This window comes from Trachinotus anak, unplaced genomic scaffold (assembly GCF_046630095.1).
Source record: "Trachinotus anak isolate AG129_WGS33_773 ecotype Australia unplaced genomic scaffold, CSIRO_AGI_Tana_v1 ptg000013l, whole genome shotgun sequence".
NCBI lineage: Eukaryota > Metazoa > Chordata > Actinopteri > Carangiformes > Carangidae > Trachinotus > Trachinotus anak.
Window position 1 is genome coordinate 5,269,780 of NW_027273864.1, and position 19,425 is coordinate 5,289,204.

A 19,425-nucleotide genomic window follows, 5' to 3' on the forward strand; every position below is an offset into this window, starting at 1 on the left:
GGCTTATGAAAGCTTCAAGGACCCAGGTGAGACAGCAGCAAACTTCAGGATTTTAAGTTGGGACTCATATCAGCATATTTGTGTTTTTTTAAATGTCGACAGGAGAACAAATGCGAATCTAATCACTGTGGATTCTTGGACATTAGTCAGGTCTCCCTCCAAATGTGGTGCAATATTTAACCGAAGTTCTAGAAAATTAGTAAAAGAAAATGCAAATTGATGTTTGTTTCCATTTATGTGAATATTAGGAGTTGATTGTTCATTGAGATAAACAGCCATTGGTGTTAATTCTTCAGTCACCACTGCAGGAGAAAAGGATGCAATGAGAAGACATAACCAAAAGCAGCTGTCAAACTTCAAAACTGAAAAACAAAATATGAAACGTGATCGTGTATCAGTGTGAGGAGTGCTACATCTCTCCTGAGTGCTCCACACCGATCTCATGTTTTCATTCGCCGCTGTTTTTCATCCCCTCCCTGGAAGTTTAAGTGACGTTGAAGTCAGTGTATGTCCTGATTAATTCACTGAATCTGTTTCCACTGCACTTTGCCGCATTTTATTTTTACCTATATGCCAACTTCCCCACCTCAGCAGAGAGTACAAACTTTTTGTTGACAAGTTTTCTTTCAAATTTCTAATGTTTCCACTACGGTGTTTTTCTGTGCAAACTGAAAATTGGCACAAAAACAAGTGGATAAAAACACGCGTATTGGCTGCATCAGAAAGTAAGGTCTTGACCTTACCCTGTAAAGTGCCTTGAGATAATGTATATTATGATTTGGCGCTATACAAATAAAATTGAATTGAATTGAATTGAATTGTGTTACCCACTATCAGATCCAAGTAGTGCTCCCTCCCTCATTTTATTTGAACTTTATTTGTGGATTTTAATTTCTTTTCCTGGTTTTAAAAGTTAAATTCAGTGAGGCATGTTGCATGTAGCAGCGGACATCCGATAGGAATAAAGCTGCTAAATAATTGCATACTTGAATCGGGGCTATTACTGTAGCCTGTATCCTGCTGTAGAAAAAAAAGAGTTGAAATCAATAGTGACACACACCCACTAATATGAGCCGAACAGCAATCTGCAGTCCTGCTGTTAAGCACAGAGGGCTGCTGCGGCGGGTCACACATGAGGGATTTTAATAGCTCCAGTGGTAATCAGGTTACCTTTCATTCATCATGCCCACCACCACTGAAGATTACAAAGCTATTCCTGGTATGGTTTTGACACCAAAGTGCTGCTAAACTGAACTAATTTCTGCATGACAGTTGATGGAAACAATAGCAGGTCATAACCACTTCCAGTGACTCACTGCACTAATGGTGTATATCCTGGTGGAACTCTGTAAATGTAATTCATACATCACATGGAGGCTTCATGTCTGCACTGATAACTGGATTGGAGGGTGGGAGGGGATAAATGTGTTCCTGTTGGCATTACATGCATCTGAAAACAGCTGATAAGCAATTCTAAAAAAACGATGTAAAGATATTATCAATCAGTTACTATAATTTGTAGCTACATAGCAACATTTTTTAATTCAACAGCTTCAAACTCAACCAAAACTATCAATTCTTTTTACTTGTCTTGTTCCGTTTCCAGTTTATCTCTATTTTTTGATTATTTCGCTTATTTTATTTTTTCTGGATTTGTTTTTAGTTTGTATACTTATGTTGAGGTCAAAGTGCAATCACACGTGTATCAAACAAAATAAGAGGCTATACTAAATTAATATGTGATGACAGGTGATATAGGGTCTCAAATGCATCCATACATAGTCTCCAAATTGGATTAATTAACCTTAATTAACCTTGCTCTGTAATATGCAGCATATTCTCGAGTCGGTGCGAGCAGCGGTGCGGACATGAGTGCTCTCCTTGCAGACCTGCTCGTTGCAAAACTGCAACCAATCTACTTTCGAATGAGATTACTGATTAGTTCAGCTCCAAGTGATCCAAATGTAAAATTATTGGGCTCACTGATTTATGAAGAGGACTATAAGGTCAGTTAATATATGTCATATTGGCTCCAGGACAAGTCAATTAAGAAGCAGCCTTTAATTACCTCTAAATCTCTTTCTCAACTCACAAGCACAGTTCAACTAATAGCTATTTAAGACTCTTAAGACCAATTAAGAAAGAAATTCCTTCTATTTTTCGAAAGATTAAAGCCAGATTTGGGTCAGTTGGATGAGACTACCTCAAGGATATAAAAATCTACAAAAACAGAATTTATGTATGTCACTTTTAAAACACGTAATTCACAATGGTACCACCTGGAATTAATTTATCTTTTTGGTAAAGTGTAGCATTTTAAGAAAGACCGTCAATTTTCAACCCTTTTTTTCCATTTATTGATGATACAGTTGGACTACCTATAATGTCAAATACACCTTCCAGTCTTCTTGGCATCACTGGATGTATCCTGAGGTCAGTAGATAGGAAAAAAAACTGCAGCCAGACTTTTGTTTTCCTCTCTGTGCCACCGGGGCGTCTCAGCCTGGTGCTTGAGCAGAGGAAAGCATCATGGAACACCCAAACACCTTCCCAGTGTACACACACTATGGATTACTACACATCTAAATGAAAGTTGTCAAAACACACTTGTATGAGTCCACTGCTGAGAAAGTGTAGCAAAGCGAGGCAGAGGTTCCCGTTGCCTCTGCTCTGGGTGGATGGCAGCACAACTGGCCGTGTCAGCGGAGTCTGAGCTCCCAGGAGCTGACGGTGAACCGAGAGTGTTTGTTTGTGTTCACGTTTGCCCACCTGCTGCAGCAGAAACTGAGTCACTGTGCTGCAGTGGGTTTCATCAAGGACGGGTTGTGTTTGTGTGGAAGGGGCGAAGGTGTGTGACAGAGAAGGACTTCAACCTTCACAAGATGCTGAAAGAGGGCATGAGACAGACATTGCCTGCTGAGGAAGTAGTTTGGTGCAGTGGTAAAGTCTGAGTAACTCTGAGATAGGACTTAAAGTTTATATGTCATGCCCTTCTTTCCTTCTAAAAACCAGTTTAGCTTCAACCACCCATTAACAATTGTGTGGAACTGAAAGGAAAAAGCTGAGTCTCAGACACAGACATGATGCAAGTCTCTGGACAACAGTGGACACAATAATTTTCTGTTACATTGCCAGTGAACTTGACAGCAAGATCGGCTTCATCATATTTTTTTGGACTCCAGCTTTGACTGATGTGTTTGCTTGATAAGCATTGCTTGCTTTTCTTTTCTGACCTGTCAAAAAATCTGTCCACTGTCTTTTGTATTTCATTTTTCTGTCTGAAACCTGTATCTTGACAGCACTAAATGTGTGAAAGCGCTCCTCTTGGTCTATTGTTCCAGCGTGAAGCAGATTTATTCAGCTTTCCACTCCAGAGTTTTTGCCCCGGTCACGCACGCTCCTCTGCAATGCCTCTAAACACCGCAGGTGGGGTCTGCTCCACAGTTTGAGAACCATTGAAGGCTCCTAACCTGGGAGATATGAAATAGAGTGCTTTCAGACAGTGTTCAGACCCCTGCCATTTCTTCCACATTTAAATATCTTGCAGCCTTATACTGAAAAAAAAATCCCTCATTAATCTACACTCAATACTCATAATGACAAAGTGAAAACAGAATTTGAGAAATTTGCCTCCTATCCCACAGATTCAGCTGACTGGACATGATGTAGAAAGGCACACACCTCTCCGTAAGGTCTCACAGCTGACAATACATATCAGAGAAAAACTGGAAGGAGATGTCTGCAGAGCCCAGAGACAGGATTATGTTGTGGCACAGATCTGGGGAAGGACACAAAAAAAACATTTCTGCTGCACTGAAGGTTCCCAAGAGCACAGTGGCCTCCATAATATGGAACAACCAGGAATCTTCTTAGAGCCGGCTGCTCGGCCAGATGAGTAATCGGGGAGGAGAAGGGCCTTGTTTTGCCCATTGTTTAGCTGTCTGGTCAACATCAGTACTGCTTGACTCTCACAGCTCTGATAGTGCCGTTTCAGCTGCAGCAGGCAGCTGTTTTCGGTGAATAGCCATTGTACACTACCTGCTCATCACCAAATGGCACACAGACACAGTTAGAGACAAGCTGGTGACGAGCCAGATTTCCAAAAATCCAAAAGCAGAGCTGAAGGAGAGTCATTGCATTCACTGAGTGACCAGAAACACAACTCCACTTGAACAATGATGTTTGCTCCATAACTGAAGGATGTGTAAATAAACAGCTGTTTGCTGGCAACTTAAAAGCTGATGACATGTCAGTGCTGCGTTCACAACCTCTCCGTGAGGCTCTGTAAAGCCGAGGGAAGCTGCAGATTGCCCTGATAATTCTTTTCAGGTTCATCATTATGATCGATCCCTTTCATGTTGTCAAAGGATCAAATCCCTTCTTCCACCACTGCCTTGGCTGACATTCACGTTCACTCAGTATTGTTTAAGGTTGTCTTGGAGATTGTTGGGAATGTACAACCTGAGGACGAGTGAATTTAACTGCTTTCAGGCAAAAAAACACAAGTAAACAACAATGTAGTATTTTTTTTGTTTTTTTTTCAGCAGAGGGATATTCCTGGTAGTGTTAACAGGGGAAGAAGTCTTTAGACCATTATTCAGTGAAATACAATAAACATAAAAAGTCACTGCATAACTGCATGAATAAAGGTTGTGAAGTTTTTTTGCCACTTTTTTGTGTCTCGTCCAATATTTTGTTGTACTCGTAAAATCATGGCCATCTCTCTCATCTTTCCCTTTTTCCTCGTGTACTTCTAAGTCATTTTACCTATTCAGACCATCCCATCCCACCCCAAATTCCCCCACTGTGGGACTAATAAAGCCTCAATCCTAATCTTTTACTCACAACCTGAATGTTGGTATTCTTTAACTCGAGATGGCGTAAGCATGAGACATTTGGAAAGTTTGATTAACAGCACAACTTAAAACCAACAATAGATCTGATATCTTACATCAGATTGATGTTGGCAGTGGGCGTTGTCCAGACTTTGAATTTCGGTCACAATCTAAGTTCAGCTAAATATCAACATCTAACAATGTTGGTGGCCCGCTGCGTGCCTGCGGGGTTCTGTCCAGCATCTCAAGTGTGATTTATTTATGCACCATCAAAGTAGGAGAGAAGTGCAGCATTAAACAGCACATAACATCTATGCATAAATCCACTCATTTAATTTATGCACTTGTTTGTCCCTGCTCCTTACTGGAAAAACAACACGTTGTTTCCACACCAGAATAATTGAGCAACTGAGTGCGGTCCACAGATGTGATGACAAATTTGCTGTCTGTAGTCATTTTTACTCCGCGAATCACTGTCCCTCCAAATTACATTGTCTTGGCTGTGAAAAAAGTCACAGAAGACAGAGCAAAGATGTCTGAAGATCTGAATTTAAGACACTTTCTCTGAGGTTTATGACGTGTGTAGAATTCAATCTGGCCTCTGTGCTTTAAATTAGGTGATTTATTTTTATAGCTTATCATATTTTATAAATTACTACTTTTCAGTGGCTTTTCAGTGGCTGGCTGCCTGGCTATCTCTCAACTGTCACTCAAAGGTGATTAATGTTATAGCCAAGGCTAATTGACTCCCCTGTTGTCAGTGGGCTTTATCTCAGGCTGGTGTGGCTCATCAGAGATCACTGATGAAAGCTTGTAAGCTGAAATATCTGTTCTGCTTTTCCTTCAACTTTTCAACTCCTTTAGTTTAAAGAATTATTTTGGATACATGTTAGTCCCTAAAAAACAGAAAGACAGTCTTTTCTTAATCAAACATGGCTTGAATTGATGGATTTTTATTTTTTTTTACCGACTTGTTGAAACAATCTGGCCACTCCAAATGGCAACAGAAGCTTCTTTTTTCAGTAGCCCCACCACTTACTTTCATCTGAAGGCGCAATAGAAGGTTAGATAAAAGCGCTCAAGCCTCCCCAAAAAAGCCTAGAACAAAGTGGACCAGAGCAAGAGACATCTAAGGTACTGAATTTATTCCAAAAAAGTCTTTCTGGCATTATTTTTGGCTGAGATCAAAGCTGTTGTGATTTGTGAAGTGGTTAGTGCCTACTTCACTGAAGCCACTGATTGTCCCTGTCCACATCCATGGACATGGCCTCGCCCATGCTGAAAGCATGCTGCAATACTGGTAAAATCATACGCTCCCACCCCCCTGCATCCCTCAGCATCCATCCACTCTGACCAGCCAAAAAAGAGCAAAAGAAGCATTGTTGTGAAAAGGGCTTGAGGAGAGTGGCGAAAAGCATAATTTACAATATGATACGGCCCATGCCTTCCAGTGGAAGGGGGCACACACACACACAACTTGGAGGGGGCTTCACCAAAGGCATGCTTTTCTAAGCAAACACAGCTGTGCACATGTTCACTTTGAGTTCAAAAGAAAGCATGAAAGCGCACTGTTTGTCTGCGAGCGACATGTCAAATAATATATCCATTAAATTTGTCACGTAAAGGAACAGCAAAAAGTGTAACTCCTTCAGAATTTTCATTAAAAAAAAAAAAAAAAATTGTGTTAATGTTTTCTACAGTGAATTACACATGTGCTTCGGTGTCATTTTCAAAAGGGAAGCGGCTAACAATGATTAATAGCCCCCAGAACAAGTAAACGTGATGTCCCATCTAGATCCATTAGCATCACTTATTACAAACCTGGCCTGGCATTACGAACAATGATCCAGATTAGGCTGATGATCACATCCCAGACATGTGAGCCTCCCTAATGCCAGCACAACTTATCATACTTCAACAAGCCCGTCCAACTGTGACCGGGAAATTTGTCACTACCTGCGACTCCTTCAGGATGCTCTTTGTCTTCCTGTGGACGGCAGGTGATGTGTGAGTTTGTGTCACAGCTCTGTTTGTGCAGTTTGAAAGAGAATTTAATCACAGTATATGAAGGTATGTGTGTGTGTTTGTGTTTTTAAAAAAAAATCTATTTTAGAGGTGTTAATTCAACTTTATGGTTTGCTCTATGTGGTCTTCCTCATTATCATTACGCTGAACCTCTCCTAAACAATTATAACAAAAACTTAACATTGGAACCTCGGATGTATTGCAGGACTATTATATAAGACTGCATTATATTGAGCTGGTGTACCCAATAAACTGGCACCTGGTGTACTTCTTGCTTCTCTTTATCTTTTCTTGTCATAAGACAAGGGATGCACCAAACAACAAGTATTCAGTTCAATTCCATGTGAGACCTGCTGGTTTTGACAAACGCTTCATTTACACACATAACAACAATGGAAAAATACAAAATTTGTTCATGTAAAGATGAAGGAATAAAATAAAAGCAAAGATTAAAAAAAAAGCAATACAAGAGTTAAGAGCGGTGGCCAATAACAAAGTCCAAATCTATTTAACAATCAACTGTAGCATTCGCACGTCTTTGCATCCTCCTGTTTTTAAATGCAGACTTTTGCTCAGATATCCCTGATGACATCATCAGGGTTAATGTCTCAGATATAACGAAGCTCTTGCAAAGCCACACAAGACATCATGCAGCCTGTTTTAACAGACTAAAGGCTGGATACTGGTCTCTCAGATGTAGTTGGTAAGATGTGACTGTCTGACCACGTCAGAGATCAAAAGGCAGGGTGACCAGTCAGGCATCGCAGCGAGCGAGGAGACATGGTATCGTTTAAATATGGGAACAACAGTGCACACTTTCAGACAGTCTCTCCAGGAAGACATTCAGAGGTCTGAACCTGGTTGTTGACATGAAAAGTGCCACAGATAGTTGAATAAGAAATGAAAAGAGAGCTATAAAGAGAAGTTCAAACCCTGGCTCCTTTCTCACCACTGCACAGCTGGTCAGTCTCTGTGTGAATGGTGGATTTTCATTGTCAGAAAGTTATCCTGACCCGGTCTGACACTGAAAAGGTTTGGATGGAATGGGTTTCTGCGGCTGACTGTGCATTCAACAAGTACTTCTGACGTACTAAATAGCTTAAGTAGTCACCCAGAAATTGTGTTGTGTTTATACTAACTTACTTACTAATTTATTTTGCTAAATATGCTTTGAAATAAAACCCAACAAAAGTGCTTTGGTCAAGGTTAGTGAAAGATTGATGAAAGAACCCTAACTCTATTTAACCAACACCACAATCTTTCCCTAACCTGCACACCTAAACATAACCATAAACTAGAATTACTATTTGAAAATAGAATGTCATCACACCATTATTTTATCCTGTTAGACATTTGTGTTAAATTGTACCATAATTTGTGTATGAATTTGTGAGTATTTTGTGAGGTCACAGTGACCTTGACCTTTGACCTCCAAATTCTAATCAGTTCATCCTTGAGTTCAAGTGAATGTTTGACACATTTAAAGAAATACCCTCAAGGTGTGACTGAGAAAGCGTGATCACGAGAAGGGGACGTACATACGGACAGACAACACAGTGCCTCTGGTCCTGGGTGTCGCCCGCACATAGGCATGAAAATGTTAATTATGCTTTAGTTGTTATGAATGGATACTGCATGGAAAAGTAATAAAACAAGGTCAGTGAATATTTTGAAAATACATTCTATATAAACATTTTCGTAACTTGACATTGATTACAATCCTTAACAGCATTACCTGATTGTTTACAAAGTACAACTAGGTAATTCATCATTATGGTCTCTTTTAACACCTGCAATCACATGTCCTTTTTAGAGATGTACAGTAAACCAGTGAATTAATAAAAAAGTTCAACTGCTTCCAATAAAAGAGGTAAAATATTGCCAGTGCTCTACAATCTACTCCAAAGGTTGAGAGACTTTTTAACAGCATCTATTTTCCCAAGTCTCAGACACAGTTCCCATTTATTCTTAGGCCTGGATGGTTCTCAGAAAGCGGGAAAACAGTAAATCCTAAGTATGTTATGTTACCTTTATAGCAGGTTCTCAAGAGTGATATCTTGATAGTGCACTGCAGATGAAAAATAAACGGCAGAGTACATCCATTAGCTATTTACACCTCATTAACTAAGTCAATATACTCACTCTGCATTATCACAACAGCTGAGAGGAATCTAGAGGATTTATTTGCATTTAAATGAGGTATTCATGTTTCCCCTGCAGGCTTTACAGCCTACTCTGGTGACATCAGGAATTTTCACCCATATATGCTTAGCACAGTATGAGCTTGTCTGACACTGATGAGACACTCTATAAGTAGCTCAATATAAATTCCCTCAGAGCACAGGCTATGTTTCGAGGCAAGCTCTGTTTTTTAAGATTTTTTTTTCATCAGAGCTGGATCTTCTTGACATCTCTGGTTGTGTAGCGTTATTGTGGAAACTGCAACAGAGAATAAGACTGTCATCACATTTAGAGCACAGCCCCCCACGGTGCCACCAGGTCCACGCCCTGAGTCTGTTATTGAATACACAGCCTTTCATCAGTATGAATTATGGGTGTACATCTTTTACATAATCGCTGATATAGAATCAATAGACATACTAATCAAGGGCAGTGAGTATCGAGTGGGAGCACCCACTGCCCATCAGTTATCCTTGCTTCAGGAGGGAGACAGCCACAACCCTTGTGAGAAGTAGCATCATCCATCAAAAGTTTGTGACACAGAGAGCGATGCTGAAGTATCTGGAGTCCCGCCAGTTTCAAAGAATAACCTTGAAGGCACCGTGGAGCATTTCGGTTAACAAATGTTAACCGAAAAATCTAATTTTGCAGAAGAACAGGATTTCATTGTACAGTGTGTTGACGCCTGTCTTCAGAATATATAATATATATAAGTTCAGGAAGCAGAGCACAACATAAATTCAGCCTCTTGGTTTTCAGCTGTTTTTTTATCAAGGCTGTGAATATTAAGTCAAAGGTGTTATATCAAAGATAAAATCCCAAATTATATGTTTTCAATTACTTTGAAATGAATTATGTAAGAGAACTGATTTCCAGATTCAAAATGAAAATGCACCATTATCATGCTGTGACTATTTATTGTGACTTCAACGACACCAATAATGTGTTTTAGAAAGATTACTCACCAGGAACAAGATTAAGACACCACTGATGCCTATTTAATTAAAGAAAAGGGAGAAATCCCTCACACCGCGCTAAATGACTAAATTGGAAGGCAGAGCATGTTCGCTGCACAACAACCCGAAAACCCCTGCTCACCGCGACAACAAGCAACATTAAAAAATGTGCTAAGTTCTCAACATTCATCCTTCACATGTACAGATAGTAAATAATAAAAGCAACAAATGGCAGCAAATCTTGAAAGATTCCAGGTAATGCAGGAGTTCAGTTTTTACTGATTTAGATACTTACACCTTTTAAAGTTCAGTTTATTGTAGTGCCTTCTTTTTCAAAGGTAGATAAGCAGAATAACACATGGAATCGAAATGAATACACACTTTGATTAACTAACTAAGACACAAATCTGTAAATGTTTGTAACTGTTGTAGACTGTGTGTAGTGCTTTTATTACGTCACGATAATTTGGGTAATTTTGCCTTGATTTGTTGTCAGAGAATTTTTTCTTTTGTCAGACATTTGAAACCTTGGCACCTTGTTCGGTCTTGTCCTCTGTGACAGCTGCAGAACAGGACCACAGAAAGAGACCTGCTATTATCTGACAAGAGGAGAACTCGGGGTGCATTGTCCTAATCAAGGGAGCAGAGTGAGCAAAATGCTTCTCTGGAGTGCAGGCTGCCATCAACACAGAGAGATAAAACGGTGAAGTACACACCAAAGTCAAAGAGCACTTCACAAAGCTCACTTTCTCATTCTGTCCCATGCTACAATTTACTGAGCAAACTCCATCCACTGACAAAGACTGTGAGGTGTCATTAAAAAGCTCCAGACAAAGCTAGTAAGTAGACCTTGAGTTAATTATCTAGTATTATTGATTGCCATAGACTACACACTTATTTGTTGCATAATACAAAGGCAAAAAATTTAAGCCAAATATTTACTCTCTTTTAGTTTTGTTTTGGTCTCCACCAGCTCCTAAAGAAAAATCTGCAGCAGCTAAGTGCTCCGTGTATGTTCAGTGGCCAGTTGCTAACTCTACCTGACAGAGGGGTTATCAGAGCCTTTTCACTTGAAAACAACTTCTGCTTCTGCTGGAAAAGACACTGAATGAAAACAGTGAAACTAAAGCATCAAGCTGAGAGACTATACAACGCTCTGTAAAGTTGAGGAAAACTGTTTAATCAGGTGATAATTCTCTGAGGTTTTGTCATTACAAGCAACACTCACATTGCACACAGTTACTTGATCCGTTGTTGATGTAAAACTATCACTTAGTGCAGCTTTAAGTATGGGTAGCCTGACAAGGCAATGTTTTTACTGTCCCCAATTGTGGGTTCTGATAAAAACAATAGTCAATATAATCTAATCTGTGCTGTAAATAAGAGATTTATCTTTTGTTTGGCCACCGAGCTACCACGAGTACTAAATGCTACATGCACTCTCCACCTTTAGCTATTTCCAAATGCCTCTAATAAAGCTACATTATTTAGAGAGTAGTGAAACTTTAATGTCACTTAGAGTTTACATTTGTATAAATTACTGAGAATTATTACATTTTTACAGAGCATTTCTATTTCCTATATACGGCACAGCTTTTCTAGCCTTTACGGCACTGATCATGTCATGTTACTCAGCCAATAACTGTGACTCGAGTCAGTGAGTGAGAGTCACACACACGGTGAGAGCCGACGTCAGAGAAATGAGTGGAGAAAGTGGGATATAAGAGGAAGAAAGAAAGAGAAAGGGACGTGTTCAAGCTGTTCACTTGTGAAGATGTGACATGAGACGGTAACTGTTGGGGTTAACCATGAAGAAGAAAAATGAAAAGTCAAGCTACACTTTTTATTTCATTTTGTAAAATTAAGCACTTAATTATGATTTTTCAAAAGCCCTCTGTTATGTAGTTATTACTTATTACAGATGTTATTTTCTTGAATTGCTAACATATAGTTATTATATTATTATATAGAACGTGTGTTATTTTATCATAATAATTATCATAATATATAGGCTACAGTATATAGCCTAACATTCCAAACCTTTGCTTGAGGAAATTTTGTCCAACTGGACCTCTTTGAATTTTAAATGAATATCCCTGATATAGAAAGTCAATAATATGTTTTTTTTAAAAAAAGGCAGTTGTACAAATTTCCCACAATCCCGCCCACACACTCCACATGCTGTATGACCCAGGTAGGCTCCTGACCCGTAAAAACAGACTTGGTTTCATGTCAGCTCCAGGAAAGGAACTCTCATCTATATTTGATGTCTGATACTGCCTGCCAGTCATGTAGCTTGGAACAGGATGTTCATGGGGTCCATCTTTAAGATGGAGGCTGATTCATACTGAAGCATGCAGGAAAAGAACAGCTGGCAGGGTCACTGCTAATACGAGAAGCATTTTCTCCTCAATGTGCTGTGACACAAAAAACCTTTTAAAACAGGTTTTTGTGTTTCTGCTTGTGCGTGCAGAGTTAAGATTTTTGACTCTTTTCAAAACACATTGTATAGTTAACAGTGCATCCACCTAAAATTAAGGTTGCTTATTCTGGATACCAAAAAGTAGAGTTCTTGTAGGTGTGGGGCTGTGAAGGACTGACCAAATCAGAAAGGGTGCTCATTTTAAATCACTCAGCTAGTTTGTAGAGAAGCACATACGCAGACAACTGTAGATTTTGTAGAGTTTTCAGCATCAAATGTAATCCTCAGCCAGACTACAAATCTGTTCAATTCTTGCTTGTCTCTGCTTGTTCAGACAAATCTTCTTCTATTACTGTTGTCACAGTGAATAGGAAATGGCACAAAAAATATCTACTTTACAAGTGTATTTTAAGATTATAAAAAATGAGACTACTAGCTAGCTGAAAAGCTAAAGTGGCAGATATCTCGCTGAATAAGTATCTACTTAAAGGATAAGTAGATGCTCTGAATTTTTTTATTGTCAAGAATCCATTAAAAAGACCAAAAACAATCACTTTTTGTCCCTTTCCTACCCTGTCTCTGGCTCTTGACCCAAAGCCCACCAAATGAATCAAACATACATACATATACTTTCATTTTTCAAAAGTCAGTTCCTAAAGCAGCTGGGCACTGTGGTTTTTATAAAATGATACTTAAACAGGATTAAATAGTACATCTGTTGACTATTTTCAGCTGCTGATTAATACACATGTGTGCCAATGGAGCTCTACGCACACAGCTAAGCTTCATCAGGCTTTGGCTACAGAGACAACACTTGTTAGCAGGATCAATTCATTGTTGCTTTTTGTCTTTTCATGTGATTTGAAGAAAAATAAATAGCTATCCTTCAACAGTAACAAACAAAAAAAGTCAATTTTTTTTGTTTTGTTTTTATATCAAATACACTTTGCTGTTGGGGTTAGGTGCAAGTCAAAAAAAAAAAAAAGTTCCCCAATTAAGCTGTGCTATCACATATTTTAACAATCCAATCCCTTTATGCTTCAGTCAAATACACTCTTAGATGTTCTCCCCCTGTATTGTGTCCCATGGGACCTAACAGGAAACATCAACATTGATCACAAGAAGTAAGATGCTCTTAGAACAGTACAAAATTAGATCTAAGATTTGAGAATCTTTAAAAGTCTTGACCTTTGACCTTTCAGGTGTAACAGATCTGCATTTTTATAGTTACAGATGATTACCCCCATTTTAGCCCTGACAGGTATAATTACCACTGGGCTTATTAGAGGTATGAATAGGCTCAAAGTCTGTCTTGTGTCAAAATCACAGTGAAATTACGTGTAAAACTAATTACCACCAAAAGGTCATGATCTTTAGCAGAGAGAAATAGGATAGGTCCTGAAACACCTAAAGTGTGGATGGTGTGTCTTTGACTGGTCCTCTGTGTTACAGGAGCAGGATGTCTCTGCCTGCCTCTCTGCAGGAGGGAAGAACTCATGTACTTTATTTCCTTTAAATTTCTATAAAGAATTACATGACACTTTCCAGTAATACCAGTTGACCTTTAAATTATTCGCCTGAACCTTCACCATTCAATCATGCCGTGGAGTTAATTAAGCTATACCAAGAGTAATAAAGAAGATAGATGACACCCGGTCATACATGCACGTCCCGACTCTGTGACAACTGAAGGCTGGTAAGGTCAGAGCCTAACAATTGATTGAACTGTCATCCTATCATTGTGGAAATCTACCAGCAGAATCTGATTGTGGATTGACTTCCCACTGGTCCAGGGGACCAAAACAAATGGCCTGAGACATATTGGTGGCCTTGTCCCCAAACGCTAAACCTCAGAATCTAATCTGAGCAAGTGATCGCTCACTTGCTGTTAATGTCATCATTTATGCCTGTCCGATAACTGGCATATACACTACGCACTTATTGACTTCATCCCGCTTTAGGAATATGAAGTCCAGAGGCTGTCAGTTATATTCATCAGGATCTGTCTCACCATCTATCATCATGATGGTCTGAAATCACTTTAAGAAAAAGTTATTAAAAATACTTATCTCCAAAACTGAAAGTGCTGACTTTGCATTTTGGAATGTTTGCAGATCTTTCATTCATTTCTGCTTTGCAGAGGTGGAAAGTAATGTAGAACGGGTGTTACTACATCCCAGTTGAACTGATCTGTAATCTGGCTAGCAGGCTCAGCTGGCATGTAACCAACATTAATGCTGTGTATCACTAAGAAACTGCCAACAACAGTGTTTGCTGATGAATAAAGATTTTGAGGCACTTGTACTACTTTTGTATAGGTATTTCAGTTTTATGATGTTTTACACCTCTAGTCTCTTACATTTAGTTGGCAGCTATAGTTGCAGGTTAAATTGCAGATTGATTTTTTTTATTCACAAACATTCAACCAGCTCAGCTTTACAGATGCACTGTTACAGACTAAACTACCCAGCAGCTATAAATTGGATAAAATTAACTCCATTTAGAGCAACTGCAGGCTCATATGATAATGTAACACCCCAAAAGCGGCTGTTCTGTATAATTATTTTTTTCCCCTTGAAATACCTACACATGCTTAACTGGTAATATTTCTCTACCTCTGCTTGAAGCAGCATTAATGGTGTATTTGGCCTCAAATACATATAAACAAGCTTAACTATGATCATGTAATAAAGTTGATTTGGCAGATATGGCCGTGAACAGTTGCCTCTTCACACATTCAGCAGACATTAGCATCCATTTGGGGTCATGTTTGTGACCAAGTGACATATGTAAATATAATATTCATTCTCCTTTTAGATCTGTTTTTGGTCTCCTCTAACTCCTGAGGGAGAAATCTGGCTCTTAACCTGTTAAAAGCTCCACAATGTTCTGTCTGTGTTTATCTGGACAAGAGGTAGATGAGAGCACAGTTGTGGGCCACAAAACCTAAACAATGTGGTGAAAGACACTAAAATGCTCCATAGAGGGAAAGCAGGGAAGGGAAAAGCAGAATCGGGTGATAATTCTCTGATAGTTAATCAATATCAGTACGTTTCCATCTACATGTAGTCATTTGATCAATTGTTAACTTAACAAAATACTGATTAGTGCAGCTTTAAAGGTCGCATATTGTATAAAGTGATATTTCCATGTCCTTTTTGATTATAAAGCAGGTCTAGGTTCTATATTAATACTGTGAAAGTATCAAAGCCTCAGTCCACATTCCAGAGAAATGCACACAGCCTGTATTCAGCCTTAAAACAAGCCATCAGGACTTCTGTAACTTTGTCACGTCACAACAGATTACTCACCACACTCAACCCTTCCCCAAGCCCAGTCTACCAGGACCCACAGTCCAGCCTTGCAGGATTTGGTTTCTCTGAGTGTTTACCTGCAATCTGCTCTATTTCTATTCAATCACCCAGAAAACAGTCAGCCAATCAGAGCAGAGGCTCTGAGTCTCTTCTTACTGACCTGTTACAAGAGCTGCAGGAATGTAACACTGATTTGAGATGGTTTTGGGTACTTAAAACCACAAATATATCTTCTAATGGATATCAAAACTTCAACTAAAACACTGGAAAAGTATAAATTATGGGACCTTTAAGCAAGATTTTGAACTTTTGGCTGCCAGTAGAAACAAGTTGTGAACACAGAATGTACGTATTATCACATTTTGAGTTCATATAAGGTGAACTTGTTAGCAAACAGGTGCTTATTCACACATGCAGTAGTTACAAAGCAACGCTGTCATTCACTTGGACTCATATTTGCGACCACTTCATCAAGTCAAATATGCATATTTTCTCTTTCAGCTCCGTTTTTGGTCTCTACCAACTCCTGGGGGAAATATCTGTCTCTCCAGTTGCTGAAGGCTCCACAATGTTCACCAGCTACTTGCTAATTCTTTGCTGTCTTTTGTTTGGAGCTGAGCAAGTAATGTACAGTGCCTTTTTAGTGCTATTTCACTGACAACAGCTGCCTGCTGCGGCTGAAAAACGACCCTATGAGAACAGTGAGTGAACCAAAAAGCTGTGGGCATGACAGTTAAACAATGAGCTGAAAATCACCATACAGCTCAGTAAAGCTGAGAGGAGCCGCAGGTTCAAGTGATTATTCTCTGTAGCTTTATAATTTACAAGTGACCCCTTTCATATTGTTTTCACATTGCCATTTGATACACTGTTACTGTAGAAACATTGAGTGTAGCAGTTTTAAATAAAGGAAACTTATTCTACCACAGGTTTAATGGCAGTGAACATCCCCAGTGGCAGCTCAGTTATTCACCATAAAGAAGTCCTGCTTTGAGTTTCACTTCAGTTCGACTTGTTTTAGGTTTGTGTTTGATCTGCAGTAATGATTTGGAGTAAACTACAGTCAGCACATACAGGGAGTTAATACCTCCCCAGAGAAACAGAAGCCACAATGTTATCGTGACTGTCGTGTGACTGCCGTGTCTTTTTTCTCTGCATCTCTTTCTCTGTGGAAGCTCAGAAGCAACAGAAGTTTGCCCAGAGAGAGAGACAGAAAAAACCGAGACTCACATGCAAAGGTTAGACTGGCCTCTCGGCTGACGATGGTCCCAAAAGAGTTGGAGGCGAGGCACTGATACGTTCCAGCATCGTGGTCTTTGTTCAGATGGCTGATTCTAAGGTTGCCTCCAGAAAGGCTGTAGTGAGATCCAGATTTGGGATTGATTTCTGTGCCATTCAGTTTCCACCTAAAAAAAAACAACAAAAAAAAAACAGAGAAACATTTACATGTAAATTAACAAATTAAACATTGTTCAGTGTAGACCGGGGCGATGGAAGCATTCCAGACTACAAGATGAACGTGACTTGAAGATTTGATTTGATTGAGGAAAGAAATAAAAGGTGGAGAGGGCCCAGAAATCATGCCCTCCAGCTTAGTGTTAATCTAAGCAGCAGTGAACCACTATGGTGCCAAGGACTGGACTCTCTGAGAATAGATAGCATTGCAAGCCATCCATCTTGCCAGACCCCAGTCAAACTGCATAAAAATGCTGCTTAATCATGATGGTGCCACAATTAAAACAAATGCCTGCAACCTTGCCTTCACACTTGTGCATTCTAGGCCGGTCTGCATGATTATCATTGGTGTTAGGGGTGATCAACGAAGGGTATAATTCACTTAAAATGGCAACAGACTCTCCAATCTCTCCACCCAGATGCAGCTTATTAGAAGAAACGCAGGTGGGAGGAAAATCAGTCATTTCAGAAAAATGCTTTCAAGCAATAACTTTCTTTCAGCCGGGGCAGAAAAAAAAAGAGCTCAGCCTGTGTTATTTGTTATCAATGATGTATAATCATCAAAGCAATAAGAGGTTCTGCACAGATAAACAAGCATGAAAGGAGCATTTTATAGCTTATTGGAAAATGGACAATGCAAATTTGATTAGGGCCCAAGGTGATTTAGCGTGTGATTATTTCTTTGAGGAGAAGTTCTAAATTTCCTCCTGCTTTGATTTTTTAATTTTCACTGGATGATTTCAGGTTCAGCTGGGAAAACAGTACTTTGTTTAATTTGGAAAAGAGAGTAGCTTTGATGTGGAAAAGGGGGCTTTGCTAAAGCCCTTTTGTACAGTAGGCAGAAGTTGTGCAAAGCTGTTTTGTGCACTGCTATCTTAGCGCCCCTTGTTGAGCCAATTTGGTGCCTTTGAGGCATTAGAACCTTTCTGCGAAAACACAGACAGAGCTGCTGTGTTATCGTTGTGCTGCTTTCTTGCTATATTGCATCTTTTACAGTATAATGCCCTATAGGATCGACTCATCTGCTTATTTTTATTGGAGAAAATAAACTACATTTGCTGCTCTGACCACTGGAGTCGGTGCAGGATCATCACATGAAGCGCAAGTAGGAGCTGATTACATGAAAAACAATGTCAGACTGTGTTGCTTACCTGCCTACCCGCACTCCGAAGCGTCTCCCAAGCAGCAGGAAATTTGTGGGTTGGGCATTGCAGCACTCACAAAGTGCCTCTACAGACATTTTTCTTTTAATAGACAAAATGTGTAGCACAATGGTCTTTCATGGCCCTTCTCCGGTTCAGTCATAAGTAAGTGCATGCTCTCTGGAGCCTTATTACCACACACAATAGAGAAGAGCCTGGAGGGGGGAGTGGCTGCATTCTCACAGGACCTCAGAAGCGATTCATTTGCAGCTCAAGTGAAACAAACAAAAATCAACATAAATATTTTACAGCCGAGGAACACCTCGACTTGAAAGAAGAGTGGACCTAAGGCGGAGAGAAGGGGGAGCGGTGGTGCTCCGGACCTCAGTATCAGGCTCAGATTGTGGCTTTTCCTTTCTGAAAAGGGACCCCATCAAATATGAAAGCAGCCTTTTCACAGTTGTAATTGCTCTGAGAAACTCTGCACTGTTACCAAATTGAAACGGTTTAATTGGGCGGGAGCTTGAAAACTGAATGTTGTGAAAGGTTTTCTCTGACAGTCGCTGATTCGTTGCTCTATCTAACATTAGAATGGGTCGCTAATTGAGCCTGGAAAATGTTTTGACGCATCTGAGTGAGAAATCATGTCCCGTGCTGAAAAGAACACAGACTTAACTCAATTGAAGGAGGAGAGTGAAAATCTCTAAATGTACCACACTGTGCATGTGTGTGTGGTTGTTAAATATAGTCGTAGTTAAAGATAATTGCCCAGCCAATGCTGCCATTGCTCTGTTGTGACAACAGAACTCCCTAAGACAACCCTTGTTGCTTTAAGCCAATTAGACAACAGTTTTAAAGCTGCTAAGTGACAGATATTTAAATGTCTTTGAAACTTGAGCAATTTCTAACACCAGATAAATTGAGACGGTGCGGGAACGATGATAGAAAGCCGCACGAGGGGAACTTTGAATATCGTGATTGTGTCAGTGCATATCCTCCTCTGTGAGAAGTATAGAGCAACAGATTACATCAAACACATGTAAACTAGATTATTTAATAATTCTATTTACAATGATTTATGCTGGCAAGCAGGTC

At 39.6% G+C, this 19,425-nt stretch overlaps 1 protein-coding gene across 2 annotated transcripts in view; it reads right to left on the minus strand.

Annotated features, from left to right (window-relative positions):
- The window catches only part of cntn4 (contactin 4), a 155,354-nt gene that overhangs the window by 76,668 nt on the left and 59,261 nt on the right, over positions 1–19,425 (minus strand). For both annotated transcript variants that reach the window (XM_071493217.1, XM_071493216.1), the window contains exon 4: positions 16,964–17,139. In XM_071493217.1, coding sequence (XP_071349318.1) covers positions 16,964–17,139 — 176 coding nt within the window. The remainder of the gene's footprint in view (positions 1–16,963; positions 17,140–19,425) is intronic.